We start from the raw sequence: 20004 nt of genomic DNA on the forward strand, positions 1-20004 counted from the left end.
CCGCCCGCACCCCCCCCCCGCCCCGGCGCTGAGGGGGCGCCCGCGCTGAGGGGCGCAGCCCGCGCTCCCGCCGCCACGTGCCCGCGCCTCCCGTCCCCGCCCCCCCCCGCCGAGGCGGAACGTTCGAGGCGCTGCCAGGCGCGCGGCGCCGACGGCCGAGCGGCGGATCCGGGCGGGCCCCGGCTGCGGGGCGCTGCTCGGCGCTCGGCTCGCGCCGCCTCGCGCGGGGCGGGGCAGCTGGGCGGCGGGAGGCGGCGGGAGGCGGCAGGGATGGCGGAGCCGTCGGAGAAGCTGTACCGGGCCGAGTACGCCAAGAGCGGCCGCGCCTCCTGCAAGAAGTGCGGCGAGAGCATCGCCAAGGACTCGCTGCGCCTCGCCCTCATGGTGCAGGTACCGCCCGGCCCGGCCCGGCGCTGAGGGCCGCGCTCGGGGCGGAGCGGCGGGGACTGCTGGGGGCCGGGCCCCGGGCTGAGCGCCCCGGGGCCGTGCCGCGGCTCCAGGCCCCGCGAGGGGCCGGGGGGGGGAACACGGCGCTGCCCCCCGGGCCCCGGGAGGCGGGGAGGGAGGGGGAGGGAAGGGCCTGGGGCTGGCTCCCGCAGGGGAAGCCCGCCTTCGCCTCCGCGCCTCAGGGGCAGCCCCCTGGGAAGGATGTCTGACCCGGCGGCAGCGCTGCTGCGTGCGTTTCCGCTTCCCCTTCTTGTTTCTGGCTGCCCGGGGTTGCCACTCCTCTCCTCTTTCACCCGTGCCCTCGCTGCTTTGCTCCCGTCCCCCCACGTTGGTCATTCCTCCCTTTCGTGCGCGTCCCCAGCAGCTTGACCCGACCTGAGCCAGGCTGCGCTTCCCCAGCGCGGGACCTCGAATTGCAACGTGCCTTAGCTCTGGGTGCTGCGCCGGGCAGCGGGGAAGCGTTTGTTTAGGCCGGGTCAAGTTTATCAAATGATAAAGTTTATCTCTTGGTGGATGAGCGGAAGGTGGCAATCGGATCTGTGGCATCCCTCATGGAGCCGCTCCTTTTCAGCCGACCGTCTCCTTAAAGCTACTGGTCTTGTGCCAACTGCTTGCAATCCACTTACAATTTTTTTCTCAAAACTCTTGAATTTGCTTGAACCTTTCTGTGAAAGGCTCTCTCCTCCCTCCTTTTTTTTTTTTTTGTGCCATTTTCTTTCTCTTTTTGCCTTTTGTACCTTGCTGCTGAGCATCATCCCCAAGCTCAGGGCCTGAATTTCACCAGCGCGCTGTGGTCCCTTCTTTTCTCTTAGAAAAATACCCTGCAAGCAGCCACAGGAAGTGTGCTGAGGTTTTCTGCAGATGATGCAGAAGAGGTTAAAAGGAGACCCATGGCAAGTCACCAACTTGGTGCTATTTTTACTGCATCTGCTCTTTTCTTTTGGGTTCCTACCTGAAGAACTCTGCATGGAAGTGTGATTTGCAGTATTTGGCATGGTGTGGGCACCCAGGCCTTCCAGCACCATCATGACTTTGACTTTTGCTTCCACCTGGAACTTGGCAGTTTGTTATCTATGTGTGCAGCCAGAAAGCGAATTGGTCTCTCTTTTTTTTCATAGATTATTTAGGAAACTGTGGTAGAGAGAGGTGTGCTGGCAGAAATTGTATAAACCTAAGTCTAGCTTGCCTGGAGGTTCCATTGCCTGCACGGAGAGAAGTCATGCTTCGGGTGTGCGACTCAAGTGGTGAAGGAGATCTGCCCCCTTCTGTGCACCCTAGCGGCTGGTGCCCCTAAAGCCTTTGTGTTAGGGACAGAGCCGTGAGCAGTTCTCCAGGAAAACACCAAACGTGAGCCCATAGCTCAGGAGTGTCTGACTTTGAGTGTCAGAGGTGTGTGTGGCTTCCAGGCATGTTGAGAGCAACCCCAATGTGGCAGCTGTGTGGCTGTGGTGCTACAAGGGTAACCATATAATCTGATTGTGGGAAGAGTCTGGCTAGAAATAGGAATGTCCTTTTACGGTTCTGGTCGATGGTTGGATTGTCACTGGGGCTCCCATCTTTGAAGCCCTTTCTGCCTCCTTACTGCCCCTGCATGAAACTCTGATGATTTTTCAGCTCAGAGCCGTCCCTTGAGTTGCTGAGTGGTATGTAGAATGCTTTCCCAGGTCAGTAATCCTGTATCATCAGTAATAATAATAATACCACTCTGAGTGTTGTTAGTACAGCAGGTGTTTGTGTGCGTTGCTCGGAGCCAAACCGCTGCACAGTTATTTGGTCTGATGGGTAACTGGAGCGGTGACAGGTTGGTACCTAGTATGTCTGAGTCATAACAAAGCAGAGCAATCCCGTGACGAGGCTGGAGAGAGAGCTCCGGAGCTGCTGTTCGGGGAAGACTTCGGTTATGGTTCTGTCCTGATGCAGGACTTTGGGTTCTGGCGTTCCCTTCAAATTTTGCCTCTGCCTCCTGCAGCCCACTTAGGAATTTCTTCAGGTCGCGAGCCAGTTTGCTTGAGAAGTGGTCCTCAGAGGGACTGTGTGTTGCACTTGGTGGTCTTACAGAGCGAGGCCAGCAGCCTCTTCTGCTACGAGAGTCTGAGAAGAGGTTGTAGCAGATAAGTCAAGTGTTGTTACTTGTGCTGCTTTCTCCACAGCCTCTGTTTCGCTCTGCTCATCACTGCAGAAGGACTGATTCATACTGAGAAGAAATCTTTTCCTCGTCTGATAGGCGTTGGTATAGCCATGTGGAGGCTGTAGCCTTTTTGTCTTGAGAAATATGGATGGGCTAAGGAGCTCAGTGATGGTCTCATTGTTCCTTCCACATCTGTGCCCTTTGGGATCTCTGTTGGCAGCTTGTCTGTCACGCTACATTTTCTTCTTAGGCTTTTCCTAAGTCATGTCTAGGTGTTAATTTTAAAATAAATAGATTATGTTTACCCAGACATTCTTATTTTATCTCCCTCCACTCCCTGCATTGGTTCTGAGTCGCTTCATCTTAGCCTAATGTGCTTTTTTCCTAGTCACCCATGTTTGATGGCAAAGTCCCTCACTGGCACCACTACAGCTGCTTCTGGAAGCGGGCTCGGATTGTGTCCCACACGGACATTGATGGCTTTCCTGAGCTTCGGTGGGAAGATCAGGAGAAAATCAAGAAAGCCATTGAAACTGGAGGCCCTGGAGGAGGTATGCAGAGATTCAGAGGTTTAGCTGGAACCATGTTGTCTCTTCTCAAGCTATTATTATGGTTATTCGATTGCCACATCCCTCTTAGCAAGTGATGTCAGAAGAATTTCTGTGGTGCCGCTGCACTCCAGGGCTAGGACACTGGCAGTATGACTGTTCTTAAAGGAGGGAAAAAAAAAAAAGCCAAGGCAGTTGGCAGACATGTTTGTTTTCAGTTCTTGCCAAATATTTGTTGTTTTTAAGACTATTGTATTTCAGTATTAATGAACGTTCTTGTCATATGCTGTATCAAAGGTATCTTCACTGCAATGTGTGGTTATGGTAGCTCTTTGAAATTCTTACACAACAAACTGAGTCGGAGCAAGTGAGAAGGGTCTAAGTACAGACCAGACCAAACACCCCGAGTCACTCTGTAAACCAAGGATGCTGAGCAGTTTTAGGCTGATGTCTGCCTGTTGAAATGTAATAATACAAAAAAGAAACTGGCACTTAGAACACATCTGTTTTGAGAAGAGTTCTGTTGTGAAGCAGAGATGTTTGTGACTTGTTACAGTCGGTCCTTAGTAAGACCTCATTTTACACTACTTTCAGGAGAGAGGTAAAAGGTGTCAGCTCTGTGCTTGCTTGGTGATTTGTAAAGACTTCCAAAGGTGCAATCCTGTACAATTGCTACTCCTTCGCTTAAAGAAATAATCCTATTTTAACAGTGCTTTTGAGCATGGACAGCTTATCTTGCTCTGAATGCAGATTCTTGATAGATGAACTGCTGGACTGCAGAGGTTTATTAATGCAGACTGCTAACAATCTGGCATAGAGGAGATATTTTTTAAAAGTGGGGGAGGATCACATTTAAAGCTGAGCTCTGTGTTTGCCTTTGTTCTCCAGGAAAAGGAGGGGACCAGGAAGGAGGTGGCAAGGCTGAGAAGAGTCTAAATGACTTTGCTGCAGAATATGCGAAGTCTAACCGGAGTACTTGCAAAGGCTGTGAACAGAAAATAGAAAAGGTAAGAAGATTTTCTTTAATTCTCTGTTGCTTGTCTTTTCTCCCACCAGTCCCAATTCCAGCAGTGGCTTTTTTACTTGCTTCCTATCCGTTTTGCATACGGAAAGCACTTCGAGCTGCATTTCTGCGTCTGAGAAGCAGCTGTGTCCTGGACATGTGACAACAAAGGCATCTTTCAGGCGTTGGAGCCTGGGCTTTAGACCTGCCAGTGCTTCTTTTTGCTTGGGCTTTTGAGTAGGCTGGAATGCTACTTGCCAGTATTTTTGGTAGGAAGAGACAGGTGTCTTTTCGTGCCTGTCGAAGCACTGCAAAGGTGTAAGCCTCTTCTTCCTTCTTTGTTTGTGTGCAGAGCATCTGTATTGGCTCCACTGAAGCAGACAAAAACGGTGATGCAACTAATTAACGATGCTGCCCTGTATTTCAGCATGTCTCATTGCTCTGCTTTTAAAGGCAGTTGGTGAAATGAAGCTGTGAGCTTGTGGTAGATGTGAACAGACCTGCCAATTTGGTAAAGTTGATGAGGGTCAAACACCAGTGCTGATATACCTCTGTCTGCGGAAACATCGGTGGCTGGAGTGTAGGCATTTCTTTATTGGAGCGTGAAGTATTGCAGTCTAAAACTACATGAAACGACTACTTTTGGGGCATCTGAAAAGTAATTTGCAGTTAGAGGGGATTAGATAGTATTAGCACTGATGTTTGACTGGTAAAAATGTAAACTAATTATTCAGAGTTGCCTGCAGGGGGTTTGGTGATGTGATCTTTGCTTCTTCAAGTTAACTGGCAGTCAGGGAGTTGAAGGAGTAAAGACTACAGGATTACCTGTTTTGGATGTTTTTTGAACAGAAAATGACTTTAAAGGATGTTTTTTCCAACCTAGAAAGAGTATTAGTGGAAGCAGAGGAACTGTAGGGAAGGGCTTGAGCAATAGCTGCAGGCATTGGTGAAGGGACCATTACTATTTCGCAGGTGTTTAGGAAGCATCAGGTTGGTAATGAGCTTACTAATACCCTGCTCTTTCCAGAGCAGCCTAACGATTGCTTTGTCTCTTTAACCTGCTCTAGGGACAGATTCGGATTTCCAAGAAGATGGTACATCCTGAAAAACCACAGCTGGGAATGATCGATAACTGGTACCACCCAGACTGCTTTGTGAGCCGCCGAGCGGAGCTGGGTTTCCTCCCAGCATACGGGGCCACCCAGCTCCTTGGCTTCGGCATCCTGAAAGCTGAAGATAAAGAAACTCTGAAGAAGCAGCTCCCAGCTACCAAGAGCGAAGGGTATGTGCGGAATGCAACCGTTTGTGTTGTTACTTGCCTTCACGTACATCCGTGATGAATGTGTTGTGTCGTTATTGTGTCTCTGTTAAAAGAACAGCAGCTGTAGGATGATGAGGTACACCTCTGGCGTTAGGTAAATGGCAACAGACCAATTCCCCGTCCCTGGGAGGCTATAGTCCGCTTGCCCTTGTGGCTGCCGTGAGGGAAATGCAGAGACCAGCAGCTGTGACTGGTAGAACTGATGTGGGGCTTTTGGCCCTAAAATGTGTGCTTAATACAAATGGATACTGGGCTCTGCGCCTCCTTGTGTGATGCTGTTATCAGCGGTGGTTCCTCTGGTCTAACCACTTGCTAGACAGTTGATTTGATATCTTACCTACGTACTGCTGATCTGTGACAGATGCTGAGTCTGATAACATTGCCTGTTGGCTGCCTAGTGTTCACACTTGGATGTTTTTGTTGGCAAAATCTTTTTTGGTACAACTGAAATTGTATTGCCAGGCACTGAAATTTTGAATAGAGGCTCTTGAAGTATTAACAGAGAAGCCTTTCAGGGTGGCTTGCTAGCTTTGGTCAATCTTTTTCTGATAGTGGAGGCATTTGTTTGATTTTTTTTATTTTTTTTTCCCATGAAGGAAGAAACATAAGGTATTGCTGGATTCTACAAACAGGAAAGATGATGTTTTTGTAAGATGTTGGGCTTTTCCACGTACCTTGTAGACTGAATTCAGCTCTACTTCTGTAAGGATTCACCGTGAGACTGACACTGGCTTCTGAAAAGAAGCAGTCAAGTCAAATCTGTGGTCTTTGTTGGTTTTGGTCCTGTAAGGAGGTGGCTGATGGGCATGATTCAGAGCGTTTTGAGTATCTCAGTGTTGTCCTTGGTTATAGGTAACAGTGCAGCTTGTGTAAACTGATCTGTGTGTTGTTAAGAGGATGCCATTCAACTTCCATGCTTTGTTCTTGTTTGGCAAGGAGCTGCTCCAGAAGCATTCAGCAGTGGCTCAGGTGCCATGGGGAGGGTCCTGCAGCGCCGTGCAGATGGGTGCTGCTCCGTGAGCCCTGTTGGGTTCTGCACCAACTGGCTTGTTCAGCTGAACTGCTGCAGGCTGTGGCCTTTCAGGCTGAGATGAGCTGTCTGTGACTCCCTGCCAACTTACCTTTTCACACAGGCACTTTCCCTCTGCGTGTGTTGCAGGCTATAAGTAGAAGTACGGTGTTTTCACATACTTGCAAAAATATTAAGGCTTTGGAAAGATAGGCCACAGAGTAGTTTGCCAAGTCACTGTGTAAATAAAAGCCTAGAATTGCAGTGGAAAAAAGCTTAGAGTGGTGATGTAGGGTAGTGTGAACCTTGACCTCATGCCAGAAAAGCAGCAGAACATCTGATCTTTTCTGCTCTCTAAGCACTACATGAGCAAACCCCTCAACTGTGGGGATGCTGGCTGGCTCTTGTGATCTGCACTACCTTTCTTCTGCTGTTTGGATTGTGTGCTTGAGACAAGGGTGTTAAGAATCAATTGGAAAAGTAGCTGTCTGTCAAATGAACTGAATGAGTGGGACTATAAATAGGGGAGACAGGTGTGGGTGTGCTTCCTACCTGGTGACGGTCTGCCAAAAAGCAGACAAGTTCTGAAGAAGCAAACCCTACAAAAAAAAAAAAAACAGCCCAGAAGCTTGAATGAGACACAGTTACCTCCCGTCATTCATCTTGTGTGTTCAGTCAGATAACAGAAATTAATGACAGAAATTGCATCTTCTCGCAGAAACAGCATTAGAGCATCTGTTACAGCTGAGATCCTGAAAATGAACTTTAAAGTTATCTCTACCTGTGCTGCATCCAAATTACATCCTGAGTCAGGTGTTGTCTGCAATTCAGGTATGACGTATCCAAATTCATGTCCTGCTTCTGCATGTCTGGCCCATACTCTGCAGAGAAGCTCCAACTCGGGCTGCCCCATCAGCCCTTTCTGAGAGGGTGGTGGTGTGACGTCTGTATTGCAGGTTAGTAAAACTGAGGCACTGAGCAGGGTTACTGAGAGTGGGATGGGGAAATCCCTTCCCTCTGAGGGAGAAAAAATAGGGAAGCTTCCTGCGAGAATCCTGGTGGCTTTTCTTGGTCGGCGCTGGGTGAGACATGCTGACCCTCCCCTGGGCTGCAGGCTGTCCTGCCTGAGTGCCAGCATTTTGCAGGCTTGGGGAAGGAGGGTCTTGTGTCCTTCCCAGTGGCTTCTCTGCAGTTGGTGCACTCGTGTACTGGTGTAGGAAATGCAGTGGCAGCTTGCCTGGTCCTTTTCACTGTGCTTCTTTGGTAGCATGTGTTTTTGCCCTCCTGCTTTGATCTTTAATGCTATCTGCATTATTTCTGCAATGTTTTCTACGTTGCTTGCTTGAGTAGAATTGCTGCTCAGGACAGGAACGAAGCCTCATTCTGGAGGTGCCATCAGGTAGCACCTGAATAACTGCAGATTGAGGCAGAGGGTCAGGTCAGCAACAGTCTGCGAGTGCTTCATAGAGAGAAAGGAAGGGGGTGTCAGCTCCTCCCTGCATCAGCTGCTTGTGTTATCCAGGGTTGCTCTGACTGTCCTTACCTCTTCGTTTTCATTGTAAGGAGAATATGAAAAACAGAGTAGATGGTAAGGAAGGACCAGGCTAGAGTGTGCCAGTTCATCTTCCTCTTCATCCTCTTGAAAGTTTGGGTAGACCTTGTGTTTCTGTATCTACCAGGGAGGTGAGAAGTGTTCTGCATTGGATGCTAAGTACCAGTCCTTCTAGACAAGCTGTTGGACCCTATGTGTTGAGTGCCTCAACTGTCCCTTCCCCAGCAGGAGAAAGGGTGTACACAGTAGCATCTGGCTGCTGCTGGCAGCACGTGGTGTTTGGTCCCAAGGGTGGCTGATGGCTTCTGTGTCAGTGAGGATCTGTTCCGTCAGTTCTAAAACTTGCAATTCTGGGCAGACAGGAGGTGAATTCAGCTTTGCCTATCCCTTCTTCAAACTATAAAATAATTAGTGTTTACTTTAAGTCTTCAGCATAGCCAGGGACAAAAGAGAAAGTGAGAAGCCTGCAGCTTTATGCCTCCGCCATCCAGGTGATCCTTCTCATTCTGCAGTTTGAGTGGCTGGATCAGGTACAGCAACTGCTCTGTACGTGGAAAGCAACCTGCTGTCCCCTTAGCTCTGAGAAGTTGCCAAAAGTGCAAGTTCCTGCTGGGCTTTGGATGCTTTCCCTTGGTCCCAAGGCATCTCAGCAGGGTGATTGCCTTCCAGTGGTTTGAGTCCTGGCTTTCCTCTTTTCAGACAAGTTACTACACAGCCATGAGTCTCGGCTTGCTGGAGGCAGCCTGACTCTCAGCCTGCCAAGGGAGAGAGACTGCAGATACACAGCACTTGGGCACCCATCCTAAATACTTGCATGATTAAGCCCTCTGGCTTGGGAAGGTACAGCAGGGCGCTTTGTGCTCAGGCTGATGTGTTTTTCCCAGATTATGCTGTGTACCTCTGATTCGGGTAAAAATTCAGGAGCTGTGATTCTCATGGTGAGTGCTTTGTTTTCCATGCTGTGCTGAGGCTCAGTGGATGCTCTGGCCTTGCTCCTAGTGAGGGCTGCAGCCAAAGGGAGGAGAGGGGACTTGCGAGGTCTGGGGACCTTTGAAGGCACAGCTGTGCTTGTGCTGAATCCATTCTTGCCACGCTGGTTCCTGTTACGTGGTTTAATAAAGAATAGGGACCATTTCTTGCAAAATGCAAGCAAATGCTGATAGCCTGGTGTAGCCATTGTGTGTCCCCTGGGGTAGCAAACCTTGCAGCATAGCCCAGGCTCTGACTGATTGGACCTTGCAAGGGGACAACTGGGAGACGAGATCTTCTGCAAACCCAGCACCTTAAGGATGTGCAGAATGGCCTGAATCATAATTTGGTCGGAGGTGCTAACAAAGCACTATGGTAGCTACTGCAAATAAAATGAGATCTTGGCCCAGTTTTAAGCCCAGGATAGTTTTCCTAGAACTTGCAGGTCCCTCATGGATAAGTCCTCAGGGGCAGTACCTTTCAACATCCTCCTGCAGCTTTATAGCTAATAAGCTATTGTACTAAGTTTATCTTAATGGTAGCAAAGCACTAGAAGATGAAGTGTTTAAAATTGTGGAGGGCAACCAAGAACGTTAACTTTGACTTAACCATCAGCCACAGCTTATAAAGTTAGAATTTGCATACTTAAAAAGATTCCTGGCTGATGTTTCCAAAGGATAGCAGCTCTGTCAAAATGAAGTGCAAGGTGTCCAAGCTGTGCTCATATTGTACCTCAAGCGCCAGGTCCATCCTGCCTCAAATGGGATAAAATTTCACTTTATTTCCTCACGATGAGAACATGCACTGAGATGATTTATTGATACTGATGTGTGTTGAAGGCATGCAGACCAAGGGGATGACAGGAGTCTGGAAACGTAAATGATCTTCCTCTGAGGTCTCTTGTTCTTCAGAAGTCTGCCAAAATCCCCTGGCTTTCATTTGGCTTCCTTGTCTTTCTTGAGCACAGTTTTCTGTAACTTCTCCCTGTGCAGCTCTGAGGGCCCAGCTAATAGCAGTATATTTTATCACACAAAACTGCAAGGTAGTAAGTATGTCATAAAACCGCCGTCAGCCTGAGAGTACTTTACAGGTAGAAACTTCCTCCTGTCTGATTTCAGAGATCAGACTTAATTCCAAGCTGAAGAGGAACTAGCTAGGAAGTATCAAGTTTCCCGGTGTGTTAACTTATTAAAGTATTATGTTTGCTGTTCTTTATTTCAATATGCACTGTCTTAGCTGAAAAATGAAGCTGTTGATTCAGCCGAAAGACACTATAGTCCTGTCTTTTAACCTTCATTGCTACCTCTCCTTGGACGTGGAGAGATACAAGTATACACAGTAAGTTTTATCTATACCTTTGGAGTAACTAATACAGGTGTGGCTGAGTATGCCTGAAGCTCTCAGGGTTGTAGTATTTTCTGTGCTCTTCTGCCAGATCACAGTTATCTTGTGGAAAAGCTCGAAGTGTGCCTGACCTGATTGAGGTGGCTGTTGTTGCAGAACCAAGTACACGTTTGCAGTCTAGAATTGAAGAATTTGAAAAGTGGTCTTGCCTGCTGAAACTCAGGACATAGCTCAGGACATTCAAGTCCCTGCAGATATCAGCAGTCAATAAACCGAGTTCTGGTAACATAAATATTAAATGAATTAACATAACATAAATTAAAATACCTTTGTGTGTGTGGTGTTTGTTTTTTTCTCTATTAGGAAGAGAAAAGGAGAAGAAGTAGATGGAAATGTGACTGTGAAAAAGAAGCAGAAAAAAGAGAAAGAGAAGGAATCAAAGCAGGAAAAACAGCTGAAGGTGAGTTTTAGCTGATCAGATCCTACAGACTGCCTTGTTAGAAGAGTGTAGTGTCAGGCACTAACTGAAGAGCTGTGGCATCTGGAGAGGGACTGTACCTGGTGCCCAGACAAAGCAGAGCTGCAGTGCAGAGCGGCTTTAAAAATCTGTTCTAGCTGTTTGGGTAAAATGTGTGACTCTCCCTTTTGGCAGAGCTTCTTGTTGCTCTCTGTCTCCCAGGCTGTCCTTAAGATCCCATGGGCTTGCTAAAACCTTGTCCACACACTGCAGTTTCAGGTGTGTTCTTAGTGACTGACTGCAAGTAGCTGAGCTGCTGGGTTTTGTTAACAGGAACAGACAGAGCTGATCTGGGGCATCAAGGATGAGCTGAGGAAGGTCTGCTCCACTAATGATCTGAAAGAGCTGCTGATTGCCAACAAGCAGGAAGTGCCTTCAGGGGAGAATGCCGTAAGTACTAAATTTAGATGTGTGCTGGGTCTTCAGTGAAGCCAACCCACACTGATATTGCTGCACAGTCCGCAAGCATGTAGCATGTTCCTAACAAGAAAAAAAAAGTGCAAACCCCAGTCCTTTTGTCCCAGGACTCTGACGATACTACTATTACACTGGCTTGTGAAGGCACTGCATGGTAGTGTCTGATGCTGGATTAAATGCTTTGTTCTCGGTGATGTGCCATTTTTCTGCTGTATCCCAACTGGTCCCTGTTTTTGTCTCTGGCCTTGCAAGGCCAGCTGTGTCCCAGGCCGCATCAAAAGAGGCGTGACCAGCAGGGTGAGGGAGGTGATTGTCCCCCTCTGCTCTGACCTTGTGGGGCCCCACCTGGAGTGCTGCAACCAGGTCTGTGGCCCCCAGCACAAGAAAGATGTGGACCTGCATTCACATGGATGGGATATAGATGGGATGGGAGCTATCTGGACTCAAAATGGTCAAGAAAATCTCAAGACAGGAAAACTGGGATTTGTCTGAGCCTACATTCCCACCTATGTTCTTGTGCTCAGATGCAGTAACTCATCTCCTTTCCCATTCCTGTACTGCTGTCCAGTCAGGGGCCGTGTGGTAGATATGCTCTCCTGAATGCTGACTCCAAATAGGAGATACTGCAAGTCATGAATGTGAGTGAACAGATGTGGTGTGACTGGGGAAACTTCATGCCATGTTTTTTAAGGCACTGTAAATCAAATAATTCTGCAAAGAATCTTGGCTTATGTGCAATGTACATATGACATGAAGCACTGGAAAAGTCTGTCTGTGTGCCAACAACTTTACAATAATTTTCTTGTCCAGCCCAGTGTAATGCAATATGTGGGCTTCCAGTTTACTCCTGCCATGACATGTTTTATATTCTTTGTGGTTTTAGATCTTGGACCGAGTGGCAGATGGGATGGCATTTGGAGCTCTGCTTCCCTGCGAGGAGTGTAAAGGGCAGTTTGTGTTCAAGAGCGATGCGTATTACTGTTCAGGGGACATCACTGCCTGGACTAAGTGTGTTGCTAAAACACAGACTCCCAACAGGAAAGACTGGGTAATCCCGAAGGTGGGTATTAATTGCAAAATTGATGATCTGAAGTATGCTTCTTAATTGATGTTTCCTCTTGTAAGGAGTTTGAATAGACAGCAGTCAGTGTTGGATGCTAGGGAGAAGAGTGCGCCGCAGTGCTGAGCCACTGTGACAGTGGGGAGGTCCTGTCACAGCTACGTCCCTACAGGGCTAGACAACTAATACACAAGTCATCTTTTTTTTTTTCCCCAGTAACACTAAATTAAAAGAGATGTTGCTGATTTGATTTGAAACTAGTCATTTACTCTCTTCTAGCTTTGGTTTCCCTGTCAGTAAACCAGGTTTTTGCCTGTCTGAATATGAGTATCTCAGAAATCCTCTCTGAGATCTGCAGTAAATGACAAAATCTGACCAGTGCTCAACTTAGCCTTTACATTTTCTAATACTATTTGTTGTTTTTAAAGTCTGTCTATGCTTCCATCCCACAGGAGTTTCGTGAAATTCCTTATCTCAAGAAATTTAAGTGTAAGAAACAGGATAGGATATTCCCTCCAGAGGCTGCAACTGTGAACTCTGCACCTCCTCCACATGCGTCTGCTCCTTTGACAGAGACCGTTTCTGCACCCCAAGGTGAGTGGAGCTCAGGATGTTGTGTAATGCCATTGCTATCAAAACCCTAAACAGGCATGCTGTTTGCTGTTCTGCTGGTGAGTGACTGAGATTTTGTGGTGAGAAACAGCATAGCAGAGTCTCATGTGCTTCATCTTCCTAGCAGTGGTAGACCCTGTTATGGTGGGTTGCCTGGGGACATGCGCTTGGGATCCTGGTTGTTTTCTGACAAATCTTCTTGGGTATGTTTTGGTATGTTTGTGATGAATTAGAAATGTAAAGGCCTGTGTCCCAAGTGACATCTGTTGTGAAATGCCTTCTTGCTTGACTTCTTGGGGAACATCCAGCGTCCTTAGTAGTGCCATACTCCATATTCCATGTCCAGTGTTACCTTTTCAAGGTCAAGAGGTTGTTTGAAATCCTCTCTTTGGATTTGGTCTTAACAACCACTGACTAGCATTGCGCACAAAAGATATGCTGTCTCCAACCTGCAGATTGGCAAACGATGCAATTCCACTTAGGACATTGGAACAAGTTACACCCTTTAGTGATTTGGCTAGTCCATTAAGAAGTGCGATGACTTCTTGCTTGTTTAGTCTTTTTAGTCCTGGCTATAGTTTTGGGAGTAAGGGGTTTGTTACTTGGTGAAAAGGGTGGGAATAATTCTGTCCAGCTAATTTTAGCCCAGTTGTGGTATTTCAACAATGAAGGCAAAGTAGCTCATGTCCTGGTTCAGACTGGCAAGTTGATTCAAACCCCAGTGTTCCATGAAAGTAAATTCAATCTGTTAAGTAGAATTAAGCCCAGGTTGCTTTGTTTGCTAGCAGCTTAGCTCACTTGTGTTTGGGTGGTAGGGGGTGAACAAACACCTCTGTTGGTCAACCAGAGTTAATAGCACTTACTTCTAGAAGTGGAGATATGCTTTGAGACATTTCCCGTGTCCTGGATCCACCCGCATTGCGAAGCTCACTGCATCAGTGTTCACACTGTGATGTGACGGAGCAGCAGCTGGTTACCAGTTTGCTTCTGTCTTGTTACGGGGTTTGTGTGATTCAGCCAACTTACAGCTTTGTACTGTCTACAAGATCAAAACTCAAATGTATTGTAACGTGGGAACACTGTTTGAGACACAAACCTTCTCCAGCTCTTCAAAAACAGATTTCCTTTTGAAGAGGCAGGAGCTTTCATGCTGTCCAGGCATCAAATGAAGAGGGAAGCTGAACAGTCTCTAGTAGCACAGTGTTGAAGCAGACTGATTTTAATTTTTATTTTTGTTTAAAGGAAAAAAAAATCCAGGCAAATAATGTGCCTACATATCCATCTTTCCTGCCCTCTGTCCCTTCTGTTCATTGGGTGAGCTGGGTTTTGTTGCCTCTCCTAGGGGAACAGAAGCTTTCTCCTACTTGCCTTAGCACAGGTCAGACCTGTTTGGACCCTTGTCTCCCCGCTAGCTGGGCTGATCATTCTGAGTGTGTGGGATGCTGTCCGTTACTGTTATTTGTCTGGGGGGCTTTGTGCTTGTCACTAACACGCTGTGTTGTTTCCAAACCCCTAGACAAACCACTGGCCAACATGAAGATCCTGGCTCTTGGAAAGCTGTCCAAGAACAAGGAGGAAGTGAAGAACATTGTGGAGGAGTTGGGAGGAAAGATGACGACAACAGCTAACAAGGCCACCCTGTGCATCAGCACACAGAGTGAGCAGCCATGCAGTGCTTTCTGGTAGTGCTCCTCACAGAGCTGAGCAGATTAGAGAGGGTGCACATCCTCAGCGCTCTCTGTGGATTAGTGTTCGGACTAGGAGGAGTGTTTGTGTGTGCACACTGCCTTAGTGTGTTTGGAAAAGTAAAGACATTATGTGCTCGTTAAGTTTTACTCACCTAGTACGTTAACCTTGTGGGTTGTGCCATAAGGCTGCGTTGGGTTTGCAGCAGCTGAAGCTCAGATCCCTGTGCAAGCCAGTGTTGGTGGACTGAAAGGTGCTGGGGACTATGACCTTGAAGAAGCCACCCTTGCCTTGGAGAAGCTGTGGAGTTGACTGTGGGCGTTTGAGGGCAGTGTTTTCTCTGTTGGTGTTGACCTCCAAACTGGGTGCTGAGGTAGGAGATCTGCTCCCACCTGGTAGGATGCCCAAGAGGGCAACCCCAGCCCAGCTCTAGGAAGGGGAGAGCTGGACCAGCCAGGTAAAACACAAGTGTTCCTGCTCTAGCCCAGGCTACAGTTTTGAACGTTGTGGAAATGTATTTCCTCAAAGCTTTGGAGTCCTGACTCATGGCCAGAGGTAGGGGCTAAAGTCTGAAACCTCACTGATTTATTTTTTTCTCTCCCTTCCCCACCCTGCTTATGCAGAGGATTTGGAGAAAATGAGCAAGAAGATGGAAGAAGTGAAGGAGGCCAAAGTCCGCGTGGTCTCAGAGGAGTTTCTTCAGGATGTGAAATCCTCCAGCAAGAGCTTTCAGGAGCTTCTTTCTATCCATGCAATTTCACCTTGGGGTGCAGAGATAAAAATGGAGCACCACGAGGTGGCCGTGGATGGGAAATGCAGCAAGCCCCAGCATACAAAGAGTGCTGGGAAGGTCAAAGAAGAACAAGGTGATGAACAATGTAGTTGTTTCTCCAGGGGCCTGTTTAATGCTTTGTGTGTGCACAAAGGAAACGTGGGTATAGTCAAGCCTCTTGTTTTGCTAGAGTTCTCTGACTTTTTTTCTCATAATAAATTTAAATAACCAAACCTCAGGGCAAGACTAGCTTTAAGTAAACAGGAAGCTGTCTTCTGAACTGGCTGTCATTTGTCCTAGGTCAGTCTGGCTTCAGAGATCTTTCATCCTATACGTGCACAGGCTCCCTGACGTTAGTCTGAACTCTTCCCTAAAACACGCTGTTTCTCTGCCAGTCTGGGTCACTGTTGCAGCTCCAAAGAGGTGTTGGGGCGCTAAAATGTGACAGACACTACTGTGACCACCCCCTCCAGGGGTGCTCACACGTGAGAAAATGCTGGAGCCCAAAGCAATGGTCTCTGTTATAGTGAGTATAGAATGTATTTTTTTAATGAAGGAGGGAAAAAAAATGCAACGCCAGGGGCATTCCTTATGACTGCCGGGCAAGTTTGCATTATTCATGCTGGAAAGTGAAGAAAGCCATTAGATCTGCTCAGAACCTATCTTCAGAACCCATTCTTTTCCATATTCCCCAAGCTTTTGATTTCTATCACTCAACTGGGTGTGTTATTGCCAAACTATTTCACAGCAGCAGGATCTCTGGGGGGCTGAATGTCTCACATGTTCCCTATGAGGTTTTTAAATCCTATTTAAACACAACCACGAATGTGACTTTTATCTACTGTCTAGGTGAAAAAATGGTACAGCCTGACTTTTGGGGCCAGGAGGAAGGAAAATGGATGTTATGTGGGGAGACCTTGTTTTTCATTTCTTTGGGTGGGAGGTGGGAGTGGATGGCTGTGAATTGGCTGCTAAAGGCAGCTAAAAAGAACATTGACATGTTGGTGTTCTTATACTGGGAACCTGATTTAAAGTCTTATTAAGGTGGTAATTAGGCAAATTGAGAATTTGTATCTTGTTTCAAGTTAAACCTTGTTGCCTGTATAAGGAAAAAATAACTCCTTATTCCTGCAGGACCTAGCAAGTCTGAAAAGAAAATGAAGCTAACAGTTAAAGGTGGAGCAGCAGTAGATCCTGATTCTGGTGAGTGATTGCAATGGTTGAACCTGCGCCACAGCCCACAGGATGCGCGATTGTTTACAAAATAGATTTTTCTGTGAAAGGATGAGGATTTGGAGTCCTTAACGTAAAAGTTAAGGGTTAATATAAAAAATAAGGGTTCCACAAAAGGAACCTGAATTTTTAAACCAGCTTGTCTTGCTTTCGGAGGAAGGCTATCAATTGACATCTAAAGATGGGTTTTCCAAGATTTTCTTGTGCAGCTGCCTGAAGGACCACTTAAACTGAAGTATACACCTTGTTCAGCTTTGTGAGCATCTGTCAGAGGAGTAAATAAAAGCTTAGCCAGTAGAGGCCGTGGGTCTGGCATGAGCATCTGCCTCAAGATTCTGACTGGGGGACAAATTCTGCTGCTCTCCAAACCTACAGTGTACAGATGTCATCCTGAGAAGTCATACTGCAACCAAGACGAGCCTTCATTTTTTCAGTCTATTTTCTAGTGTGACACCTGCAAAACTACATCTCTTGAGAATTCCTCCAGCCAGCCATGCAGTGTTAAATACTAGATTTTAGATGGTCCTTTCCCAAGCATACAATTCTTTTTTCTCAAGTTAGGGTTGCGGTTCATTCCAATACATCTGAAGGTGTGTGCTCACTATCTGTTGAAAGGAAAATATGCTTCAATTAGTTTTGAATTAGCATGTTATCCATGTTTTTTTTCAGTAGTTCTGTTAAAATTCACACAACTTTATGAAATGTCTGTGTGAATGTAGCAAGGCAATCTAAAATGATAACCACTTCTGTTTCTGATTTTCATCTATGTAGGTTTGGAGGATTCTGCTCATGTGTTTGAAAAAGGTGGAAAGATTTTCAGTGCAACTCTTGGTCTAGTGGATATTGTGAAAGGAACAAATTCCTATTACAAACTGCAGCTCCTAGAGGATGACAGAGAGAGCAGGTGGGTTTAGCTTTCCCCATAAACGTCTTTGTTTACTTTTTTCCAGTAAGTACTGGATTTTTTGTTTCTACAAAAACAAGGAATGGGTAAAACGTTTTTCTGAGGATATACAAACATCCAGGGGAGGTCTCTGCCCTGTATGGAGACATTTCTTTGTGGTGTTGACAAAACCCAACGTAATAAAGGTTGCTGAGTTGTATCTGGAAGCATTCATTCTTGCATCATGGGATAAGTGAGGCACATACAATAGGAATCTTCTCAGGTCTAGGTTAACTGACTGACAGGAGGGCCGTGCTGCTCTGTGACTGATGGCTGCCCTTGAAAATACAGAAGGAGAAGGTTCCTCTGTTTTAACATCTAAGATGCTACGCATGAAGTCTGCAATGTTAGGAATCTTTCCCATATTCTCGAACTTAGTTTTGTCTTCCAATTGCAGAGTTGTAATTCTGGGAAACAAAACCAGATTCTGCCTATTCCATCACAGTGTATTTCTGAATTGAGTGTACTGAGGCTTAGCAAAATGCATTGAAATGGTCAGGGGATGGTAATGCATTTAGCTATCCAGTCTCATCAGGCTTGTGGCAGAGCTGTCCAGTGGTTGTATTTCTGATAGCAGATAAAGAAGTGAAGAGGGTTCTTTAAAATGGAACTGTGCCCACAAACATGCAAGGGATGCACGGAAATCTAGAGGAGCTAGTAGCTGTCAGCAACAACCCTGGTTGGTCTCTGGATTTGTACTCTACCTTGATCATTGTAAGCTTTTCTTGCTGGCTCCTGTATTTGGAGTTTTTACCTGGATCTGTGATTTGGTACATGGAGGGATCTCAGCACCTGCGTTTCGTACCTGACAAATTGGATTGTTTGCTTGATTGTATCCCTGTAAATAATACATAAGCTGACACAAGTTGGTGTCAGTAATGCAAGCAAATACTTGAATTGCTTCTTAGAGAAATTGGAATCTGAATTCTAGGGAGTTGAAGTCACAGGCTTAAAAGTGCATGGTGATTGTTTTTCAAATATACCCCCAGAAGTCTGAAGATGTGTATTCACGAAGCATTGACTGAAGTGGTGATAGCCTTTTTTTCCTTCTCCTGTGCATGCATTTGTCTTCAGGGATGTATATCTGGTATGTAATAAACACAGTGCGTGTTTATTACACCAGTTTTTGTTGCTCTTCTGTTGCTCTCCTGCAGAATGTCTCCCCTTAAATTAATGGTACGGAAATGGCTAATTCACAGTTGCATGGTTGTTGCAGAATCAGTTTAAATTGTACCGAGATCTAGAGACAGAGATCTTACATCTGGTCTTTTCTCATGTTTCACTTCTCTAGGTACTGGGTGTTTAGATCCTGGGGTCGTGTGGGCACTGTAATTGGGAGTAACAAGCTGGAGCAGATGCCATCAAAAGAAGATGCTGTTGAACACTTCCTTAACTTGTATGAAGAGAAAACCGGCAATTCTTGGCATTCAAAGAACTTCACTAAATATCCCAAAAAATTCTACCCACTGGAAATAGATTATGGACAGGTAACTCTGAAATGTCCCTGTGCCAGCTGGAGCATTGCTCAGCTGCTTTCCTGTAACGTTCTCTTCTGTGCTCCCTGTTGGATCATTTACACTTTAACAAATCTGAGGAATGAAGCGCAGATGTTTTTGTTCCACGGGTTATTAATATAAGCGTAGGGGGACCACTGGGAGGACAAATATATGCTACTGTGTGTACTGTTAAGGGCATGTTTAAAAAATATATCTATATATTCATAGAGTTGTATGAAAAAGTGTCCAGTCAGGGGAACATTGAGATTTTTACTAACAAAGTGAACTGATCAAGCAGTAAAGTAACTAGTGCCTATTCTTTCCGCTAGAGAAATAGAGCTGTAGATCAAATGAGAGCAGTCACGTGTGTAAAGATTAAAATAGATGTGTTGGTAAACTAGTCTGTTTTCCATTGTCAAGACTGAAGTTCGTTTAGCAATTACTCTTGTTTACTCTATGTAATTTTACAGATGTTAATTTGAAATTAAATGAGCAGTCATTTCACATACTCCCTTCTCTGAAAACACCATTTTGTTGTATTTAAATAGATACTTCTCATCTGTCTTCTGCATCCAAAAGCCTCCCAAATGGTGAAGCAAATCTTATGTAGCACACTGCCTAGTGCAGATATTGAGCAGACAGAGAAATCACTCGTCAGTAGGATTTGGCTATTTAGACAGCTAAGCAAAATAAGAATTCTATTTCTCCTGCCCATTGGGGTTTGTGTCTTTATTTAAATATTTACCCATAACTTAAGCTATTTTCAGATGACATAGTTGAATGCTGTTAATAGCTATAAAGACATCAGAGGACGTGTTTTTTAGACATTACATTTTTCTATGGCCACATTACTGGATGACTTCTTTCAGTATGAAGCACTCAGTACTTAGCTTCATTTCTGGAAATTTGAGTATTGCAGCAACAAAGTGTCTGTTACACTGCAATGT

At 46.1% G+C, this 20004-nt stretch overlaps 1 protein-coding gene across 1 annotated transcript in view; it reads left to right on the forward strand.

Moving 5' to 3' along the window:
• The first annotated feature begins 221 nt into the window (after positions 1 to 221).
• PARP1 (poly(ADP-ribose) polymerase 1) overlaps positions 222 to 20004 on the forward strand; it is a 29268-nt gene continuing 9485 nt past the window's right edge. Inside the window, exons 1-13 of the mRNA XM_080587204.1 lie at positions 222 to 390; positions 2964 to 3126; positions 4012 to 4130; positions 5194 to 5408; positions 10685 to 10781; positions 11112 to 11228; positions 12139 to 12315; positions 12768 to 12909; positions 14444 to 14584; positions 15237 to 15479; positions 16520 to 16588; positions 17390 to 17522; positions 18853 to 19048. Coding sequence (XP_080443330.1) covers positions 271 to 390; positions 2964 to 3126; positions 4012 to 4130; positions 5194 to 5408; positions 10685 to 10781; positions 11112 to 11228; positions 12139 to 12315; positions 12768 to 12909; positions 14444 to 14584; positions 15237 to 15479; positions 16520 to 16588; positions 17390 to 17522; positions 18853 to 19048 — 1932 coding nt within the window. The 5' untranslated portion in view covers positions 222 to 270. The remainder of the gene's footprint in view (positions 391 to 2963; positions 3127 to 4011; positions 4131 to 5193; positions 5409 to 10684; positions 10782 to 11111; positions 11229 to 12138; positions 12316 to 12767; positions 12910 to 14443; positions 14585 to 15236; positions 15480 to 16519; positions 16589 to 17389; positions 17523 to 18852; positions 19049 to 20004) is intronic.

Source organism: Anser brachyrhynchus (assembly GCF_964034855.1).
Source record: "Anser brachyrhynchus genome assembly, chromosome: 3".
Classification (NCBI taxonomy): domain Eukaryota; kingdom Metazoa; phylum Chordata; class Aves; order Anseriformes; family Anatidae; genus Anser; species Anser brachyrhynchus.